The 22,537-nt window shown below is 52.0% G+C and overlaps 1 protein-coding gene across 2 annotated transcripts in view; it reads left to right on the top strand.

Annotated features, from left to right (window-relative positions):
* The window catches only part of KLHL29 (kelch like family member 29), a 318,791-nt gene that overhangs the window by 161,243 nt on the left and 135,011 nt on the right, over positions 1–22,537 (top strand). For both annotated transcript variants that reach the window (XM_054476535.2, XM_063648910.1), the window contains one exon: positions 10,904–11,233. In XM_054476535.2, the coding sequence (XP_054332510.1) occupies positions 10,949–11,233 (285 nt within the window). In that variant the 5' untranslated portion in view covers positions 10,904–10,948. The remainder of the gene's footprint in view (positions 1–10,903; positions 11,234–22,537) is intronic.

Genomic DNA, 22,537 nt, shown 5'->3' with positions numbered 1-22,537 from the left:
ATATCTTTTTTATTTTTCATTATCACCATTTTAATGATTTACACCAGGAGCAATAGCACAAATGCCTAGTCAATTAGTCCCGTGAGAAAAGTCTGTGAATCATGTGTGCTTTTTTGAAAAAAAAATCACTACATCAAAACCCACAGCCAGATTTTCTCAAAGCAAAGGTGCACATGGGAAGGGAGGGAAATGGGAGGCTTGTTCTTTTAATATTGTTCATCTAAAACGGGCACTAGTGCTGCCTTTCCAAGACAGGGAGATTGCTTTTTGTGTAAGAAATGGTGCCCAGAAATGGAATCCGTGGCATTTTTCCTGAAACTTCACCACCAGAAAAGCATTTTGAACATTTGTCTTTTTAGATCACGTATTAAGCCCTGTCATTTTGGAATATGGCTTTTTCCAAATATATATCTGTCCCCCAGGGTCATCTAGGGAGTCAGAACACCTGGGTCCTAGGGCCGAATCCAGGCCTGCTAACTCGCCAGATCTTAGGCTGGTGCGTCTCAAACTTTAACTTGCGTGTGAGTGGATCCTGTCCCATTCCCCACCCCTCATCTTGTTAAAAATGCAGATTCTGACTCAGTAGTCCCGGGGCAAGGCCTCAGACTCCGCATTTCTCGCAAGTCCCCAGACGATGCTGTGGCTACTGGCCTATGGACCACACTTTGAGTAGGGAGGAGGTAGGCCACTATGCCCAGCCCTGGGCTTCACCCTCTTGCTTTTCCTGGGTTATAAAATGCGAAGGTCAGTGCTGGACTGCTTACACCAGCAGGATGTTGTGAGGCAAATGATGTAGTGGCTCTAAAAGAACCTTGTGTGGGGTTAGAGCACTTCCCAGAAGACCTCCCCTCTGAGCAAAGGCTGAAGCACACAGCACAAACACAGCGCTGTTAATCACGGGTCCTGTGTTGTTACAGGGGCTCTCCAAATCCTGTTTGGCTTTGTGTAACTGAAACTTCATGTCTTGAGACCAGCACCTCCCATTTAAGTGCTCTCACTACAAAAGGAAAACAAGGCAGGAGCAGAGCACAGAAGAAACTTCTGGCCATGCTGGCTGTGCTCATGGTACTGATAGTGATGATGGTTTGATGGTTTGGGGGATGGGTATATTCCCAAACACATCAAGTTGTACACATTAAATAACTGCAGCTTTTTGTACATCAGTCACACCTCAATAAAGCAGTTAAAAAAGAAGAGCCTTGTGAAGGGTGAGGACTTGCTGCTGCTGTCCTGGCCACTGTGGGGTGTTTAGGGTGAGGGCCCTTCCCACTCCCCCTGAGACCAGCTGCACCCACTGCTGCTGAGGAAGATTCAGCTCTGCCAGACGTGCTTCCCTCAAAGCTTTGGACTGGCTGAGACCTGGGAACGCGTGCAGGTTTCGCTGGCATTGGAGAAAGCAGGCTCCCTGTCTTCTTTAAATAATAAAGACAATGCCCTAAAGCCTTTGGTTCCAGAGATATCAGTCTCTGCCACCCGTGGTCCCCAGAGTGGAAGCAGACATCAGAGGTCACAGCTATAGCTCTGGTTTCTTTTTTTTTGAGATGACATCTCACTGTGTCACCAAGCTGGAGTGCAATGGCACAATCTCGGCTCACTGCAACCTCCGCCTCCCAGGTTCAAGCAATTCTCCTGCCTCAGCCTCCCAAGTAGCTGGGATTACAGGAGCCCGTCATCACATCTGGCCAATTTTTGTATTTTTAGTAGAGACGTGGTTTCACCATGTTGGCCAGGCTGGTCTCGAACTCCTGACCTCAAGTGATCCACCCACCTCGGCCTCCCAAAGTGCTGGGATTACAGGCGTGAGCCACCAAAACTCCTGGCCACAGCTCTGGTTTCTAATGGTACTTGTCGAATCCCCGCCTCCCATCTTTCCCCAGCCTGGAGAGCCTGGTAGGTGCTGCTCATCTGGGTTCAGACCCTAGACCCTGCAGCAGGTATTGCTGGAAACTTCTGGCTGCAAAGCAACAGGACCTGGTTAGGTGGTCTGCACACTGGCCCTGGCTGAGTGGGGCCTGATGGCGAGGTGGCTGGTAAGGACTGGGGGCCAGGGATGGGAGTGGAAATGTGGCAACGAGAACCTTTCAGTTCACCTGGGGCCTTGATATTTTAAGAAAAGGAGCTAAAAATAAATCCACACCTTAGGTTCCTCATCCTAGAGTGGAACAGGAGAAGGCTGGCATCAGCCTGGGGCACTCCAGAGTTTCCTGGGTTTCTGCTGCCTCAGAGGATTTAAATGTGAGGCCTTGGGTCCAGGCTGGCACCTACACGTGGCCCCCGCAAACCCCACACTTCATGTCCACTTGGAGGTGCTGAACACCTCACCTCCTGAGGAATACGTCACTCTCAGAGGCAGTGTGAAGGGCCAGGGCTAGATGGTGAGGCGTAGTTTAAGGACTCATCTCTTTCAGGGCAATATAAATGCAGATGGACCTTGATGGGGGGGGGGCCTCCATACATTTTGGCCCCACCTGTCACTCTCCTTAGCCTAGTCCCGGCCCCGCCACGTGCCCCGTGCTGGGAGGGTCACTTTGGTCTGCCAGATGTTCCCCGAGCCCCCTGCCCCGGATGCCCAGCCCTGTGCTCGGGCAGCTCCAGTGGAGGAAACGAACGGGGAAAGGTGGCCCTGTCTTCAGGGACGGGATCAGAACTCACACAGGGAGTGGAACATGCCAGTCCGTCACTGGGGTCCTAGGCCTGGTGAGTCTGGCTTCTATGGGCTCTGAGCAGAGAGGGCGCATCAAAGAAGGCATCCAGCGGAGGAGGCCAGTGTGGGGCTCACCCCCAGCCTCAGCCAGAAGCAAGACTTCTGAGCTAGTGGGGGCTCCATGGGGATGGGGGCCACTGGGGGCTGGCGCACCCCCGGGAGGCAGGGAGGCATTTCCGAAGGGCATCCCCACCTCCTGCTAACATCCACGTCAAGTCGTGGCCAAGCCGCCTCTCCAGAAACACCCAGAGAGTTCCTTTGTGTTGCATTTGCCAAGATGGTGTTCTGGCTGCTGTTTAGTATTTTGCTCCAGAAGAAAGGCTAAAAGATGCAGAGAGGGAAACTAAAATAATAAAGACAAGCACAGACTGTTCCAATCGACTTGGCAGCACGTCTCCCCCAAATGAGGCAATCACACATTTTCCGATCGGGGCCGGCCGGGCCGAGGCTCATTCCTCAGCCAGCCACCTTGGCTTCCCTATCTGGAGGCAGCGCGGGCCCCCTGCCTTCCTGTGGATTAATCATGCCTTCGGGGCCCTCACAGCCGGCCGCCCACTCCTTTGGCGTGTCTTAATGATAGGAATGAGGAAAGGGTCATTAGCCACCTGTGATCCTGTGTACAGTGTATACACATGGTGCATGTTAATATGTGTGGGCCGCCACCAGCATCCAGAACACTGTGTGTCACCGGACACAGACGGCCTCCATCCCGCCCATGAGCTCAGGTGCACGAAGCATCCTGTTCCTGAGCAGGGACTCTCCGGGCCCAGGGCTGAGGGCTCCTGGACACTGTTCCCGCTGCTCCAGCCCCACATGGACAATACAAACACATGGAGGCTCACGGCGACTCTTAATTATTTACTCATGAATTATTCATGGTGAGGGTTTTCCAGGCGGGTCTGTGTGGCAGGGCTGCCGATCCGATCTCCAGCAAGTGTCCAGGAGTCCGACACCCGCCCCCCCTGCAACACACCAGCTGGTGAGCAATTAGAGACACAGTCTGAGCCTGGGGCACCAGGATTTCCTTCCTGCAATATCCTCAGGCCTCAGGTAGCCCAAGCCTTTTGCAAGCCTGGGCCTGGGACATGACGGCACTTGAGCCACAGGGAGAAGCTCTTCCATCAAGGCAGGCCCTGGGGCTAGTGACACGAGGTCCCCTGTGTCATGGGTATTTATGGAGGATGACCTTCCCCCACCCTCAACTTGTGTCTCCCAGTGTCCCTGAGTGAGACCATCTTACAGGATCCTGGCTGACCTAGCACAGAGGGCCTCAGGAGCTGTGCATGTTTGCAGACACCAGGCCACACACACTGCTTCGGATTTGACTGTGTCTTTTTCCTCATCCCAGTAAACCTGCCCAGTTCCTGTTGGGACATGAGGGTTCTAGGGACAGGCAGTGGGAGAAGGCTTAGGAAGGAGCCAAAAGTCAGGGGCTGAGGCTACTTTGTCATCTTTATTTTGATCCTAGTTAAGACCCATCTGCCTCCTACAAGGGAACAGAAGGAGCCCCTAGGGACAGGGTGGCCCATCCCTCATTCCTGCCTCTCCCAGGTGCTCAGGCACCCCATGATGCTGACCATGCTGGAGATTTGGCCCCATGTGCCAACAGGAAAGGAAGTGGCCAGTTTCCATTCATTCCCGAGGAACGGGCAGCCTGAGGGGAGGTTCGTCTGTGGAGGTGTGAGGTCAGGGCTCTGTCAGGTGGAGGACACTTTTTGGTGAGCAGATGAGTCAGCAGGTGAGCCCATGCCTCATCCCTCAGAAATAGGGAGGTGGCAGGAATACACCCTTCACCGTCTCCTGGAGATAAGTGATAGGAGGGAAAGACCCTTCTGGCAGGGCCAGGGATGCTGTCGGGCACACCCCAGTGCTGGCCTCTGCCCCATCTCCTCTGAGGGATGATCTGAATTGTGAGGCAGTTGCACTTGACCATTGGGATTTTCCCCAGAGCTGGTGGATGTGGCATTGCTGCATTTGGTGATGCTGGGGGACCTTGTCCTGAGGTTTGGGGTGCACCTGTGTGCATTGAGACGCCAGCATGTGGCTCTGAAGGGGGGCCTGGGTTGCAGCAGGATCAATGATCGAACATTCCGAGAAGTGCTTCTGCCCGTCAGGAGCTCCCAGTGACGTGTTCCCTCCGTTCTTCATATTTGCTCCGGTTCTGTAAGGAGGTCTTCCACTTCCCCCCTCTGCTCCCTGGAGGGGGGCAGGTGCATCACAGAGAAGCGAACGGGGAGCCTGACAGCCTGAGCTGGCTTCCTAAGCTGTGTGTGCAGGGTCCAGGCTTCAGACTCTCTGAATCTGGGCTCGGAGCTGGGAAACCAAAGCCTGATGTCTGTCCCGGACTGCTATGAAGATGACCCCCCTCATGGAGGCACAGGCGTGGTGTTGACTGGCAGGCTCTGTGCACAGGGGAGACTTCAGGAGGCCAGGCGTGGTGGCTCACACCTGTAATCCAAGCACTTTGAGAGGCCAAAGTGGGTGGATCACTTGAGGCCGGGAGTTTGAGACCAACCTGGCCAAAATGGCGAAACCCCATTTCTACCAAAAAAAAAAAAAAAATTAGCGGGTGTGGTGGTGGATGGCTGTAATCCTGTAATACGTGGGAGGCTGAGGCAGGAGAATCGCTTGAACCTGAGAGTTGGAGGTTGCGGTGAGCTGAGATCGCGCCACTGCACTCCAGCCTGGGTGACAGAGCAAGACTCCATCTCAAAAAAAAAAAAAAAAAAAAAAAAACCGAGAGACTTCAGGGTTCTGCCCTCCTCCCCTCCCGTCTCCTGGCCAGCATCGGCTTTGCTGCCTGCGAGGTCCCAAAGGCCAGAGCCAAGCTGGCACATAAAATACCTGTGAGGCCTTTCACATTTCACCCACGACTAGCACCGAACTGTCTCTGCCCTGCACCTCAGCGTGGCCTATTACCACCCGTGAATACAAGATTTTCTAGCCTCTAGAGCGTTTTCTTCACATGTGCATATAATTTAAACAGGTGCTAGCAAAGCACTAACCCCATCCAGGTTCGAGTCCTAGTGTCTTTGTAAATGGTCCCCTCCATATAAAGGGATGGCTGCTGCTCAGCCTGCTCCGCCCCCCTTGGTGAAGGGCCCTGTGCCAGGCTCTGCCAGTTCACGGCAGCCTGCCAGGAAAGGGGGCTCACCTTGACAAGGAAGCTTTGTGATGTGTTTTGTCGGTAATTGCTTGACCAGTCTTGTCTAAGGTACCTCGTCCATTCCAGGCCTCCTTCTGCCATAACTAGCATTTCCTGATGCCTCCCTCAACACCGCTCTGGGCACACATGTATGCCCATGGGACCTTGTGACACACTGGCTCGGTGCCCAGCAGAAAATACTTAAGTTGCCACCTCTGGTGCTGTAACTCTGCCGTGTCACTCAGGGTAAACCGTGCAACACCTTTCTTTCATGACGTTTGAAAGGGGAAATTAAATTGAGGAATGAAGTCTCATGGAAAGGCTGGCATGCAAATTCTTGACCTTTGTTTTGAGTACACGTAATGAGGCTGAAACTAGATTTCGGGCTCCAGGCCCCAAGTCTCCATCTCCTGCCTGGCATTTTAAGGAGACTTGAGGAGCTGAGCATCAGGATGGGGGACGGGAGTGGTGGGAGGTGCAGGGTGCTGGGGCCTGGGCTTTGCTTTCGTGCACCAGAACTGTAAGGTGCGGGCAGGGCATGGCCCAGCAGGTGGTCCCCAAGGCAGAGCGTGGAGAGGTTTTACTGGGGCCTAGGAGACCTCTTTGACCTGATCCCAAGCACATCTAGGCATGTCTCAGAGGGGCAGGGTTGCTGGCTGCCCTCAGTGCATACCCTCCTCACCTCCACCCTCCCCAGCTGGAAGGAGATGGCTTCTTTGGCGATATGTGAGGTTGTGTTGTTTTATAGGAAGGTAGGGGCTGATTTATCACATCAGTCAGGCCAGGCTAGGCTGTGCTTAAGTAACACATAGACTGCCAATTTCAGTGCCTTATCACAACAAAGATTCACGCCCCCATTATGCCACATCCAGTGTGCGTAGGGAAACGCTCTTCCATCAGATGGTGGCACCATCTGGAACATGTGGCCTCCAAGGTTGCCATGACGAGCGAAGGGAACTGAGGGTCATAGATGTTTATGAAGGGCCAGGTCTGGAAGCAGTCTCCATTACCTCCCCACCCATCCTATCTGCCAGACTCCAGACACAGGAGCCCAACTTAACTGCAGTGGCAGCTGGGAGAGTTCCTCCTTGTGCCCAGAAAGAGGACATACTGTGGTGAATACATAACATCCTCTCTGCCACATTAGGATCCAACCCTAGGGATGCAGTGTCCCTGAGGCAGTGATGATCACGAGCCCCTTGTTGGCAGGTGAACCTTGGGAGAGGCGTCTACACTGTGAGCCCCAGCTGACCTCGACATGCAGATATTCTCCATTCAGGCCTGTCCTTCGAGGCTCAAGGTCTGATTTACTAGGACTGTAAGACATTTTCTCTTTTTTTTTTTTTTTTGGTCTCACTCTGTCACCCAGGCTGGCGTGCAGTGGCACAATCTCGGCTTACTGCAACCTCCACCTCCCGGGTTCAAGCGATTCTCATGCCTCAGCTTCCTGAGTAGCTGGGACTACAGATGCACGCCACCATGCCCAGCTAATTTTCGTATTTTTTTGGTAGAAATGGGGTTTCACCATGTAGGCCAGGCTGGTCTTGAACTCCTGGCCTCAAGCAATCCTCCCACCTTGGCCTCCCAAAGTGCTGGGATTACAGGCGTGAGCTCCCATGCCCAGGCTAAGGCAGGATGTTTTCTTACTCCAGCACCTACATGGAACTTCCAGTCAGGAGACTCAACATTTCTTTCTGTGTCTGAGATTTTCTCTTCACACAAATGTGTTTGTTCTCTCTGGAAGTGCTCAGCAGTTAAGAAAAAACAAGCATTAGTTTATTGATTCATTCAGCACACAGCACACAGGTACTGAATACTCTTCTTTACCAGGCACTGTTCAAGTTGCTGGGGTCACACAGAGAATGAGGACCCAGACCCTGTTCTCAAGGTAGCAGATAGACAGCAGCCGTGGCTGCAGGGAGGGTGGGCACCATTTGCTCAGGGGACTGGATGAGAGTCTCTCACCTAACCCAGAAGGGGAAAAGTAAGTTCAGGGTTCTAGAAGAATTGGTGCCTGAACTGGGTGGGTCATAGGCTGTAGCCGGGGGAGGGTCGGAAGCCATTCCTGGCAAAAGAGCAGCATGGACTTGGACCCTGAGCTGAAAGGGGACATGAGGCTTCAGAAACCATAAGGCATTTGGAATGATGGGCCATGGCCTCTGGGGTGGGACAGGATGAATGAGAGTGGATGCTAGAAAAGGGAACCTGCCCAGATCCTCTTCTGGGCCACCACGAAGAGTTGGAAGCTTATATTGATGGACAGGATTTAAAGCAGGAAAGTAAAGTGTCGTGATCAGATTTGCCCTTTGCAAAACTCCTGTGGGCAATTGGGTAGAGAATGGCTGAGAAGGGCAAGACTGGGGGCAGGCAGGCAGGCAGGCGAGCTGAAATAAGGAGACACTGGGAGACAGTGACGGAAGGTTGTGGCTGCAGATGGAGAAGGGGGTAGATTTGACAGCAACTGAGGCAGAGGAATCTAAGACCTGGCTGTCAAACAGGGGAATGGAGATGAGGAGATAGAGGCGGCTTTCTCTGAGAAAGGGAATTCCTGAGGATGGGTGTTTGGGCGAAGGAACGTTGTGCTAATTTAGCAACTTTGGGCGTTTAGGTACCTGTGGAACAGCTAGGGGAAGGTGTGCGGCAGGCTGAAGGGAGGTGGGGATGGTGCTTAAGAGAGAGGAGAGCTGCAAAGGTAGCCTTGGGAGTTTTCCGGAAAGAGGGGATGGAGGGATGAGATCGTCTAGGGAGAAGAGGAGGAGGAGATGTGGAACCCCGAGGAGCCCCAGCTTTTAAAGAATGAGCTGAGGAAGAGGAGCCCGCCAAGGAGACTGAGAAGGAGCAGCTGAGAGGGAGGCGGAGGGCTGGGAGAGGGCTGGCATCACAGAAACTGCAGAGGAGGGTTCCGGAAAGCAAGGAAGATCAGCCATGTCGCATGTGAGGGAAGTTGAGGACAGCGGCATAAATGTCCCCTTGGATTTAGCGAGCAGGTCACCCATGACTTCAATGAGAACAATTCCCATGGAGTGGCGAAGGCCACAGCAGAGCAGGTCACAGAGTGAACAGGACGAGGAAACCGGAGCTGAGTTTAGACAATGCCATCAAGAAGCTCAGCCAAAAAAGTTTATGTGGGGAGATCAAAAGGGAATGGATTTTTATTTTTTAACCATGTAATATTGGATAGGCTTTTTTTTTTTTTGAGACGGAGTCTTGCTCTGTTGACAGGCTGGAGTGCAATAGCGCGATCTCAGCTCACTGCAACCTCCGCCTCACAGGTTCAAGCGATTCTCCTGCCTCAGCGTCCCGAGTAGCTGGGACTACAGGTGCATGCTGCCATGCCCAACTAATTTTTGTGTTTTTAGTAGAGATGGGATTTCACCGTGTTGGCCAAGATGGTCTCGATCTCTTGCCCTTGTGATCCACCTGCCTTGGCCTCCCAAAGTGCTGGGATTACAGGCGTGAGCCACCGCACCCAGCCTGGATAGACTTTTTAAAAAGAATTTTTGTGTCATGGTGTAATCCAGAAAGCCTAATGGTGAAATAAACAGTGACACCACATCCAACTGAAGAAGTTATGGTCAGCTCTGTTTCAGGCGGGGCTGCAGGCTTCACCCGGGCTGCAGGGTGGGTTCAGTTCTGCCCGGTGTGCCTGGCAGAGGGGACGATGGCCACCAGGGCACAGGCCAGCACGCAAGTAGAACATGGGTAGGAGGCTGCTTGGGTTGGGCACAGGCCCTGGCTCCATGGCACTAGAAGTTGACAACTAGGTCTGGATGTGCAAAGTCTGCAGTAGGAACAGGCTTTATAGATAGATATTTTTAAAGTGGCCCGTCTGTCCACTGGCCAACAATTCCAGGGTGCCTCCCCAGGGCTGAGCTGGACTGGCAGGATAGGAAAAGGAGCTGAGAACCCGGACCTCCGGGGGCTCACCCCCAGACTGGAAAACAGTTGGAGAATGGAAAAGGCCAAAGGCAACCAAGCTGTGCCTGAGCCATGCCCAGGGCTGTGGGTGTGATGCAGACCCCTACCCTAACCCACCACCACTTGTGTCCTGGCACTGCCATGCCCTCTCCCCTCTGTCTCTGCCTCTCCGTGGCCTCTGAGACCGACAGCCTCCCCTGCGTCTTTACAGCCTTCCTGACCGAGGGTAACACCGGGCCCTGGATGGGCAGGGAACCAGGCAAATCATGGTAATACTGAGCAAAATGCAATCTTCGGTGATCCAGAAGCCCTTCCAAATATCATGGTGTGTCCAGGTCTCCATGACAACATGGAAGGGCCTTATGCTCAGAGGCTCAGGAGGGCTGTGTGGGAGGTAGTCTGGTTAACAGAGGCCAGGGTACATGGGGTCTCTGATGCCGCCCGAGATCAAATCATAGGGCTGTGATTATGAAAGGGAACTCAACTCCTGGAGGCTAACACCCTTTGCGACTTGAGTTGTGCTTTTAGCTAGGATCTGAAGGCTGGGGATCCTGGACTCTTTATCACTTTCTAGTACTCGAACCTCAAGGGGTAAACTTATTCTCAGTGAGGTCCCTCGACGCTCAACTGGGAACCATCCATGCCCTGCCGCCTCACAGGCTACTGTAGGAGGAATAGAGATTTATGTAAAGGGCTTTGTCCACTATGAAGTGAGTCTGCACACATGGGTGGCCGTATCCTATCATGTGGTTGAGGAAAACACGTCCTGAGGAGTTCACGGCTCTTTTTTCACGGTGGAGTGGGAGGGGAAAAAGTCCCATCCATAATTAAAATATGCACATTTGTGTCGATCAGGGCAGTGAGATGTGGCAGAACAAACAGTATCACTTTTAACTGTGACTGGGTTCAAATCCTGCCTACTTACTTTGGCCACGTGATCCTGGGCAAATCACGTATTCCTTGTCTGCGAAGTGGGGCTAATTAATGATCCATGCTTTGTGGGCTAGCGTGACTCTGAAATGAGCTAATGTTTGAAGGCCTGTTATTGAACCCAGAGAAGGGGCTTCATGGATGCTGTCAGTTGTCACTGCATGCTCCAGTCCTAAATCACCCTTCTCTCCACCCTGTCACCACAGGTCCGGGCTCTGTTTCCCTGTGAGAAGCCGCCTCGGCCCACCGAGATGTCCCGGCACCATAGCCGCTTCGAAAGAGATTACCGGGTGGGCTGGGACCGCCGCGAGTGGAGTGTCAACGGGACGCATGGGACCACCAGCATCTGCAGTGTCACGTCAGGGGCCGGTGGCGGCACAGCCAGCAGCCTCAGCGCCCGGCCCGGCCTCCTGCCGCTGCCCGTGGTGCCCTCCCGGCTGCCCACCCCCGCTACAGCTCCTGCTCCCTGCACCACCGGCAGCAGCGAGGCCATCACCAGCCTCGTGGCCAGCTCTGCCTCTGCGGTCACCACCAAGGTAAGATGTGGTGTCATCTCTGAGCAGGAGCTGGATAGAGGGGCCCTGCCTCCCTGCAGGCTCAGGCCAGCCCCACAGGCTCCTGTGGGGCAGCCTGTGCTCCAGACCCTGAGTCCTCCAGAGTCTTGTCCTCCCAGGACCTGGGCCTGGCAACTGTTTGCGAGCATTCACGAGGGTTTTATTATCCATAAAGTCTTTCTCTGTGACTAACTTGTAGGAAGACAAGCAGATGCTGAGGCCACTCATTGTCCTATGCCATGTTGATTAGATGCTATTTAATGAGTGAAGTAACACTGGAACTCCAAGATGGCAATATGGGGTTCCTAAATAGATAAATTGAGACCATGCAAGCATCCCTGGGGGTGCCAGTAACTTGGGTGTGCAAGAAGATACTGACAAGCAGTATCAGTCATAAAGGGTGATAAACCCACCCTTTATTAACCACTGGGCCTCGTGTTCTCTTATCCATTGTCTCTTCTGAGCCTTGCCACAGCACGGTGAGGTCAGTACTTTTATCATCCCTGCCTTACAGTTGAGGACACTGAGGCACAGCAAGGGCTCAGTGGGCCTTCTAAGGGCTGGTCCAAGGCTGCTGGTCCAAGGCTGTGGGACCTTTCTGCAGAGGACCCAGGACTTGTCCCCACAGCTGGCTTCAGGGATGTCAGCTCCAGGTCATTCCCGTTTCTTTTAGAAGAGTCGGCTCCAGCTTTGGGAATGGCAACAGAGGCCAGCCTGTGTTGCTGAACAGAATGTGGAAAACAGTGTTGCCAAGGTTCTTGCTTGGCCTTGGGCTGAGCTCGTCCCCCATCGTGCTGGCTGCTCGGAGCCCCTCAGGCAGCCTGAGTCCTGGAGGGACGGGCCCCTGGCCATGGCTGTGGCAGGAAGGCCATCGGTCCCCATCCTGCTTCCTCACCGAGCAGGGGCTATGCAGGCTGCCTTTGCCTCTGCTAGCCATTCAGAGTCACCTCCCAGGAGCCCCCTTGGGGCAGTGTGCATGTACACGTGTGTGTGTGCATGCATTCGTGTGTGTGTGCATGAGTGTGTGTGTGTGCACATGTGTGTGTGTCTAGGCTTTTCTTTTCCTGCTTTCAGAAAAGTTGCCAGAGAAGTTAAAGGGGGGGAGCCCCAGCCCGGCCATTGTGAGGTGGCTGTGGCGCTGGAAAGCTGCGCTCCAGGTGTGCTGCGCCTTTGTCTCCTGGTTTTCAAAACTCCCTTTCAGCCCTGCTTCCCATTAATAACTGTGAGTGCTGCCGGCCGCAGAGCCCGGCGGAGGCCGAGACAATGGAGCTATTGGAGGCTGGCTCAGAGCGCACTAACATCTTGCTGCAGTGCCTTATTGATTTTATTTTCCTGTTATGAAAACACCACCCCACTGAGGCAGGGAGGGAAAGAATGTTGGACAGGGGAGAGGAGATGGAGGATTATTTGGGCACGCTGCCCCCAGGCCAGCCAAACACATTCCTCCCCTGGGCGCCAGCCCGAGCACTGGTCTGACTCAGTGACCTCTGCCCAGTAGGGCCAGCCGCTGGCCCCGCTGACCACATCTGGCAGGCGCTCTGCAGGGCCAGCTGTTGGCCATATGGAGAATGGCAGCCGCTGGAACCGACTGCTCGGGGCTCCAGGTGGGAGAGAGAGGCTGGGCCCGGAGGCCGTCTTGAAGGTGTCTGTCTTTTTAAGGATACATGCCTTTGTAGGCATGGTGTTGGGCTACTCTGGGGGACGAAGTGGAGGGGCTCGGTGCTGGGGCTCCCCCATAGGGCTGTGCTGCCCGCAGAGCTCCTGCTTTGCTCCAAAGTGGCTTGATATTCACCATCCTTGACTGGCCTGACCCCAAACCACAGCCACATGAAAGGAAGGGAACCCAGTCTCAGACAGAAAACAACAGCTGGGGCAAGGACTGGGCAGGGTGGCCAGGAGGGGGAGAGGGGGCGAAAGTTCATTCCTATGAGGACAGCCCGCTCCTTGGCATGTCACAACAGAGGAACTGAATTCTGCCTCCAGCCCAGCCTCTTTCCTGCAGGGGCTTGTTTGATTCCCCGGATTATGCCCCGGTCCCTTGGTGCCCAGGAGCACTGGGTAGGGGGAAGGGAGGACAGCAGTGCTGGCTTCCTGAGCACCCCTGGCAGATTTGGGCCACAGTGCCTTCCCGCCGTTCTAGCCTGGCTCCTGCCCGCCCAGAGGCCTGTCCCCTAGCCTATGTGTCTGACCCCATGCCAAGACCACATCAATTGATGGGCAGGCCCGGGCCCAGGTATTTGCGGTTTCCCTGGTCAACAATGTGGGTCCTTACTGAGCAGGCAAAGGCTGGCTGGCTCTTGCCCTCGGGGAGCTCGCAGCTCCTTGTGTATAACAAATCTGTGGCCTGGACAGTGTGACCAGATGACCCAAGAATGTCTCTCCCCCTGAAGTTATTGGCAGGGGAGGCTTAGTGCAGGGGAGGCTTAGTGCAGGGGAGGCTTAGTGCAGTGGCTACAGCCAGACTTTGGAGACAGATTGCCTGGATTTGAATTCCGTTCTACCACTTGCTATCTGAGTGACCCTGGACAGGTTACCTAACCTCTCTGGGTGTCACTTCTGTAAAATGGGAGGAGGTCGTTGTACTTGCGAGCAGAGTTGTTGTGAGGACTGTGTGGGTTAAAACCTGTGTGAAGTGCTCAGAACAAGACAGAACCTGGCATGTGGTAATTCGAGTCCCATATTGGTGCTGACTTCCTCCTATCACCGTTGTCACTGTCATCCAGGTGAGGCCTATGGGACAAGGCTCCACCCCCTTAGGGAAAGGTGTTCACGTCCTTTTTTTTTTTTTTTCTTCAGTAGAGATGGGGTTTCTCCATGTTGGCCAGGCTGGTCTTGAACTCCTGACCTCAAGTGATCCACCCACCTTGGCGTCCCAAAGTGCTGGGATTACAGATGTGAACCACCGTGCCCAGCCTGAAAGGTGTTCATTTCTAACCTCACCAAGAGGAAAAGGCAGGTCTTCAGATAAGACACAGCAGCCAGGCCCCAAGAAAGCAAGGAAAGGAAAGGGCATCTCAAACCTACCCCTTGGCTGGGACTCCAGATGCTCCATAGGCAAGAGGGAGCTGTGGGGAAGAGGCCGTCTAGCAGGCTCCAGAGCGAGACTGATAACAGCCAGGTGACCGAGGGAAGGGAGTTGAAAGCTTTTTTCAGCTCTGGGGCCCTACCCTCTAGGGAAAGCCCATTGTGGAAACAGCTGAAACCGCACTCCAGGGGATGGTGGGGTGGTAGGCAAGGTCGGCCAGGTAGAAGCAAGGAGCAGAGCTGTGTCCCAGCTCACCAGAGTGTGGGGACAGCTGCTGGAATGTATCCACCGGGCTTCCTTGGTGAAGGGTCTAGAGCCACATGTGGGCCAGAGCCACCCTCGGAAACTCAGCAACTGTCCCTGAGGAAGGTGACTGGGGGACTAGTGTCAGTACTGTGAGGCCTTAGTGTCCCCTCTTGGCTGAGCAGGGCGCAGGGTGAACATCACGTGCCCTGGGGGCTGGGGCATCCCATGCCATCACACTCCCCACCCAGCCCTGTGGGCCTGGTCACCTTCCCAGGCAGGGGCCGGCTTCTGCTAGGCTCTCTGGGTGGGGAGGCTGGCCGTGCTCCCAGTGGCTGGCCGGTGAGGTGATGACAATTCTTTCTGTCACTGCTACCTTCAGCCCTGAGTTGATTTTTCTACTTCTTCATTTGTCTGTGGCCTAAAGATTCCTCACGTGTCTTGAGGAAAGGCCAGTTGGACAAGCAGATTCCTGGGCTGCTGAAGTACCGGGAGGGTCTGGTGGGCTCCCCCAGCCCCGAAACACACACTCATGGCTCAGACCAATCAACGGCCTCGCCAGGACACAAGTTCCAAGAGCCTAAGAGGAGCAGAGTGACCACGTACTCCAGCCCGTCATTCTGCAGGTCATAGTAGTGAGGCCCAAAGAAAATGTGGCCTGCCGAGGTCACCCAGTGAGTTAGAATCAGAACCAGCCTGGGCCAGCTCCTCTTCCCACTCCAGGCTGCCTGGTAGAGCATTCACCATGGCAACCATGATTGCAGCATTGTTATGGTAACTTTTCCATCCGCTCATCCACCCAGCTGATAGCAAGCAAGAGATTTCAGGCCAGAAAGTGGGCACATTTACCTCTGTGGTACAGGTGAGAAAATTTAAGCCAAAGGTTATGTCAACTCAGCATTTCACCCCTGCTAAGAGCTTCAAGCTTTTGAGTCTGACAGCACTGGGATTGAATCCTAGCTCCGCCACTTAGAAGCTGAGTATGTCTCTGAACCTCAGTTTCTTTGTCTCTAAGAATTGGGAATAATCATAGAATCCTCCTCATGGGGATGAAGTGAGAACTGCTTAAATTAATATGCATAAAAAAGCGTAAAACACTACCTGCCATTTGGTAAGCACTCGATAAAAGTTAATTTTAGAAAGTTAAACCATTGACTGGGTCTACCCAGTTATTCATACATTTGCGGGGAAACCTGTCCCCCCCTGGTGGTTGGTGCTGGGAGGCTAAAGAAAGGTGCATTGGCCTGTCCCCATCCCCTGTCTGATGTGGCATGAGGTCATGCTAAGGAACTGGGATGGCATCCCATCCCTGGCCCACCACTGTGTATCTGGGCTGTAGATGGTCAGGACCGCAGGGGCAGGGTGCTCCTGAGAAGCAAAACTGTGACTCCACTGCCGGGCCTGTTTGTGGGCCTGAAGGGAAGCCCCAGTGCCCCACAGTTGCTGCTGCATGAAATTTAAATTATTCTCAGCAAACCGGCTTGACAGATGAAACAGAAAAGGGATGGCTTCATAAAATGCAATTTTGTTCCTGAAAGAACGGACTCTGCAGAATCCTCGCTGATGTCTGTGAAATGTACTGGGGGCTTTTTTTCCTTGTGGTCAGGAGCACTCATGCTGAAACATTCCCATCGTCCCTCAGAGCTAAGCCCTTGAAAATAAATCTAGCTGGGAAGCAGAGCGACTTCGCCTGTATTGGAGGCCTGAGAACCGAAAGGGGCCCATGAAATCTGTGGGCTTCATCGTCAACACTCAAAACCCCCGAGTTTTGACATTTATGAGCATTTAGGGCTGTCGGGGTGGATATGTATCATCACAGAGACAACGCTGGAGACTGTATCTTCCCCATGCGCTCCAGCTTCTCTGGAGGAATGCTCCCCTTGGGGGAGATGATCTGGGATTTCCGTGGGGATCATGTGAGTGACCGCAGGGCCAATGTGGCAGCCCCTCCTGTTGTGTGCTTCTGGGCCCCATGAATGGAGAGAGGATGCTTTTGCACAGAACTCTCATTCCTCTTGTGTTCACATTGAAAATCGAAGGCTGCCTTGCCGAGTAGGCTCAGTTGGGAGAATCATTCAAGCCCCTTTCGCCATGGATTTTCAGACTGCAAGTGATTTTATTCAGAAGACTGTTGCTTTCTCCATGAACAAGAATTGTGATTTGCCTTGTGATAAATTATCAGGGAACAATAACACATTGTGAGATAACACAACCTGTGCATGTTAGTACTGAGCTAATGGGTTTTGCCTGTACCTTAAGTCGCAATTACAGTTTGATTTGTGTATTCATTGACTTACAACCCACCTGTCAGTCACAAAGTGTGTACAATATTGAAAAATATCATGATTTCCAAAGCACCCATTTCAAAGCCTGCAGTTTGGGCTGCATGGCCCGAACTTAAATTTCTGATTAAGGAGGCAAAAAGAGGGAAGAAGATGTATTTTGCCACATTTGTAAGAGACGAGCCTTAGTCTGGGCAAAAAAAAGTCCATACATGGATTCCAAAATAAAGATATCAGAAGACTTCATTGACTGGAGCCAGTTGTGTATGTAAGTTAGCTTTTGCTGCTTGATAATACCCCCAAAACCTGGGGTTTTAAAGCCATAACGGTTCTGTGGTTTGACTGGTCAGTATTGGCCTGGGCTGGCTCAGCTGATCTCTGCTAGGCTGTCTTATTTATCTGTGGTCTGCTGTAGGTTGGCTAGTGGCTGGATGATCAGGGATGGTCTCACATACCTGTGGTTGGCCAACTGTTGGCCAAGGTGCCTCAGTCCTTTGTGGCCTGTCATCCTCCATCCAGCTAGCTCAGGCTTATTCATTCACATGGTGGTCTCAGGGTACCAAGAGCAGCAAGAGAGCAAGGTCCATGCACAGATGCTTTTCTAACTTCTTCCTGAGGCATGTTTGCTAAAATCCCATTGGCCAAAGCAGGAGGCATGGCCAAGCCAGATTCAAGGAGTGGGCAAAGAGACCCCACCTCTTGATGGGAGATACTGCAACACCACATTGCAAAGGGACAGGCATCTAAGGTTGGAAAGAATTATGATCATTTTTGCAATCTACCCACGGAGTGTTCCCAGCATGTTTGTTTAGGCATAGTCATTCACCCTTCAGTTCTGGCCAAGGCTGGCGTGCCTCAGGCAGAAAGGATTACTCTCTCATATGGCCTGGTATAGATGTGGGACACTCAGGACCCATGTACATCTATCTACTCAGAGAACTGGCTGATGAGGTTTAAAAGAAGATACCCAGCAAGGATTGTGCTGCTAGGGAACAGACTGTCCAGTTGGCTCTCAGGGGATCTCACAGGTACACTGACCTTGGCTTCTAAGTTCAGAAGCTTCAATGCTTGATCCTGTCACCACTCCAGGGTTAGTGGAACTGGAACACTGCTGTCCCTAGGACATGCACAAGGACAGATGCTAACCTACTGATTTGGAATTTAAAAATCACCCCAAGGAGGCCACCTTTATGGACTTTGACCAGAGGCTTCTCCCTGTGAAAATCCACTTGGGAAAACAAATTCTGTTGGGGAGACTTCCTAATGAGTCTGAAATCAGGAAAGGGAGCCTGTTACATGATGCAGTATTCAGTAACCACAGATTCGGACAGCCCAGTGCCTCTTTCTCCCTAATAGGATAAATCCTGTGCAGTTCCCCAAAAGCCCTTAGAAGGGCCTCTTCTTAAATTAAATTAGGTTTTCTGCAAAGAGCATCACTCAAGATGAACACAAATCTACTTCTTATTCAGTTCTAATGGTTTTCCCTGTTTCGTTTAATTACTCATGTTGCAATTAAACAATTTTTTTCCCCTTGAGAAAGGACAGTATTTTAGCTACATTATGGGTTAAATAGGCTTTGGAGAACTAGCCTTGGAGTCTCATCACCATTTATAACATTTTTTTTTATAGGGAAAGTATGTTCCAAAATCTAAACAGCCAAATTACAAATGAACTTTCAGAACCCAACCCATTTGTTAACTAGGAACCGTCTGTAATGCTAAAAATAACTTGAGGAAATAAAACATAAAAAGGAGAGCTTAATGCATCTCAGTATCATTTATCTACCATCAGCCCCTACACAGTTAGTTTAATTTCACTGAGGGAATGTCCTCCAAACCCAGACTGACCCTATCCCTGTTCTTCTTACTTTCATGGTACAGCCAGCCAGACTGGCCTGAACCTTCGAAAAGCACAATGCCATGGGGAAGAGGCATTGTGGAAGTCTCTGAAAAGAGGAGCTGATGTAACTTAATGGATTACCAATCAGTTTCAACACTCCATTTGCTGCCCTAAAAGGAAGGTTTAGGAGAATTCCGTGTACTGCTCTGGCTGCAATCTCAACTAGTCGTGGTATATTAATTTGCATTGTGAATCTGCCTCTCTAGAACCCGTAGGCAAGAAACCTCATTTTCCTCTGGTAAATAAAGAGCCCTGAGAACTGAGCAGAGCGAGTGGGCCAGGCATCTGTATGCACTCAGAGACTGCTGTCACATGCCTTTCCTATTGATGGCAGCAAAATTCTGCATGCCTAGGTTCCCCTCCTCTGCTTCCTGGGGAAGGTGGGTGAATACTTTGTACCCTTCTGGCACTGTGAAAAGGAGTCCCGGGAGCTGGGGAATGGCACAAGGTGCACGTCTTAATAGCAGAAGGCCAGTTGTCCGCACCTCTGTCCCTTGACTTAAATTGTTGGCTGCTGTTCACTGCAGTCCCTTCAGCCACCCACGGGGTCACCCTTGCTAGACCTGCTCCCCAAGGCTCCAGTTAAGTTTGTGGTTCTCTGTCCCCTACTCCTGCCTTCCTTTGCCCTTAAAGGGCCACACAGTTTCCCCCTGGCCCCCCGACCCCAGGCTGCCAGCAGGTAGGGCTCTTGCCCGGCCCAGATGGAGCTGTGGATGGATAAAGGAAGTCACTCATTTTCCATGTTCTTATTTTTTTTCACACCTGGAGGGGTGGAGACTCAAAACCCACCTGGGCCACCCTTGTCTAAGACAGTCGGCTAGGGTAGGGAATGGGGAGATCCTGTTGGGGTGTCCCAATTGCTCATGCTTTCAGATTTGGTTGCTTTATTTTAAAAACATGGATTTGAATGACCGAGAGTCACCTGGGGCAGAAAGGACAAACCCATGAGTCCAGCTTCATGGATGGCCAGATCCATCTGGAGCATCCCAAGCTGGTTCTCTTCCCACTGGCCGTGAGATCAGGGCCTCCTAGTGTGATGCTTCTCTCCTTTGTCCAGAGTGGATCTGCCCAGCTCTCCCAGCATTCGGGCCAGCCCTGCGCCATGGCTCTGGTGTCTCTGTGATTATCTTTGCAATTCTAGAACAGCACCTGCCTTGAGGCTGCCCTCAGGAGGCTTCTCTGGCAGGACAAGGGGACTCAGCATAGGACAGCCTCTTTACAGATGAAAACACACCCAGTTGAGGGCCAGAGTGATGGTGAACATGACCCAGATTCTTCACCTACTACTTAAAGTATCCCTACTACAGGTTAGAAGTGGCCCCCAGGCTAGAGGGTGGTGGGGGATGGAATTAGGAATGGGGGCATGGGCTGAGCCTGCCTGGTGAGTTGATTGTGCCGGCTGCAGGCAGACCTGGAGAATGAGCCAGGCCTGACAAAGTGACCTCGTGGTCTGTAGTGGGCATTGCTGCCCATTTGCCCAACGTTCATTTTCTCTCCTTCTCCTTTCCCAGCAGAACCCTCATTCTGTTCAGGTATCCACCACCTTGCATGCTCAGAGAAAAGTGAACCCCAGCCCCTGCCGAGAATGTGATTCTGGCCAGGCATGGTGATCATGCTCCCCTCCTGGTCATTAGTTTAGGAAAGGGTCATGTGAGGCAGTTCTGGAATAGAATATGACGGTAATCCCGCCTGGGGCTTCTGGAAAAGGTTTCCTTGCTTTTAAGGAAGAGTCGCAAGAAAAAAAGTCATCCTTCTCCCTCCAGACATTGTCATGACTGGATATGGTGCCTTGAACTGCTGTAACCTTCCTACTACAAGCCTGAGGATGAAGCCAGCACAAGAGCAGTGGAGAAAACAAGAGAGTTCCAGATACACTGAACCAGAGCCCTGGTACTGCTTTGCTCTGGGCTTCTTGTGTGAGCCAATACATTTTCTAGTTGTGTGAAAAAGAAATAAAAAACAACCGCCTCCATTGCACAGACGGCTCCCAAGTAACAGCCGTGGGTGCCTCCTCTCTCTCCTAGACCTCACCAGGCATGTCAGTTTGCTAAAAGCAGCTGCAGTGACCTTCGTGAGTACCCTCTCCTATTATTCATTCATCCCAGCACTCGCTGCTGCATACAGGGATCCTGCTATCTGTTGCTTCTCTGAATGTCAACACCAGGACACAGCTTAGTACCACCACACTCCTATGTGTCAGCGGGTCTGTGTTTCTGTCTGAGGGAAATCCACTAACACACTGGTACGTGAGCCAGGAGGTCACTGGAGAGCGTCACCCCACCACCCACTTTAGCCACGCTGAAATTCCCAAACAGGAAGATCTCTCATGCCCTAGGGCCTTTGCACCTGCCACTCCGTCTTCCTAGCATTGTCATTTCCTCTCTTTCTGCCCACAAAAACTCCTGTTTATCCTACAACTGAGAGCCTAAAGGTTACCACCCCCTGTGATGGGAAAACATTTTTTGCTATTATTTCTCTTGTTCCTATAACAATTTTGTTTATGTTCCTATTATAATACGTGAATATTATGTAAACTTACCCATTTATTTATTTGTCTCCTTATGAGGCAGCGAACTCTGTAAAAATCAGCTGCCCGTGATGCCCAGTCTATAGAGGCTCTCAATATGTGTTTGAGGATAGAATGAATGGATTAATATATATGAATATTTATTAATATACTTAGCCACTATTGTTGGATTAGGGAAGATGAATCCTTTGACATCATCTCAACTTACCTACTAATTGAGAGAAGATAGTGGAGCAGCCTCCAAAAACAGTAATTTCTGTGGTTGCCATGATGAGGATGATGAAGACGTAACCCTGTGGTGAGCTAGCGTGAAGCCCTCACTGGTTCGTAGTTGGGGCCTGAACCCGGATGATGAAGCTGTGTTGGGGGCGCAGATTTTACATCATTGGAGCTTTTGCTGTAGTTACTGTGCCCTTCCCATCTCTCCTAGAGCATTTAGAGTCACAGTATCACAGCCTTTTCCTTCAAATATTTGCATCTTCTCAAGATTTTACTCTGACTTGCCTGTAATCCTCTGCAGCTTTTTGCATTTATTTATTTTATTTAAGGCACTCATCTAGTAATTACTTTGTTGCAGGCACTGTTCTAAGTACTTTACCAATGTGAACTTTTTAAATCCTCATTATAACTCTCTGAGTAATTATTATTAGCACCACTTCAGAGATGAGAAAGACTAAGGAACTTGCCACAGATCACTCAGCAGAGTGGGATTCATCACCTAGAGCTCTGGGTAGGCCCAGCCCAGGACAACCCTGGTGAAATTGGTTGGATGAGCAGCTGGATGCGTACAGGTTCGAGGCACATCCTTCCCCAGTGCTGGCGACACGACCAGAAGGTGCAGCCACAGACTCCCCACAGAACAGTTTTGCTCATCAGGGTTTGAAACAGCCAACAAATATCAGGATCAAAAGGTACAACGATCGCATGGTCCAGCCCCAGACCTCATAAACAGCCAGCTGCAGTCCTCTTCATTTTTTGTCTGATCAGGCGACCTTTTTTCCTTAATAGCCAGGTGGGGTGGTGCAGATAGCACTCCGGTGCAGGATGCTTGGGGACCACTGGGCCTTACAGCCCCGGCCTCCCTTTCTTTCTGAGGGTTTCTTGTTTTGTCCCCAAGACATAGTGCATGGCCAGTGTTTGTACTCCAGCCCCTGCTTTCAGAGGCGTTGGCCCAGTTCCTTTGCAGAAGGGCAGTCACAGCCATCAGGACCATCTGTAGGTGTAGCTGGGCAGGCCTTGAATATATCCAAGCTCAGGAAAGCAGCTCTCTCTTGCTGGTCCCTCAGTCGCTCTTGGTGGATTTGAACCTG

Source organism: Pongo pygmaeus, chromosome 12 (genome assembly GCF_028885625.2).
Source record: "Pongo pygmaeus isolate AG05252 chromosome 12, NHGRI_mPonPyg2-v2.0_pri, whole genome shotgun sequence".
NCBI classification, from domain to species: domain Eukaryota; kingdom Metazoa; phylum Chordata; class Mammalia; order Primates; family Hominidae; genus Pongo; species Pongo pygmaeus.
Note: the sequence above shows the minus strand (reverse complement) of the source record. Positions and strands in the feature narration are given on the sequence as shown.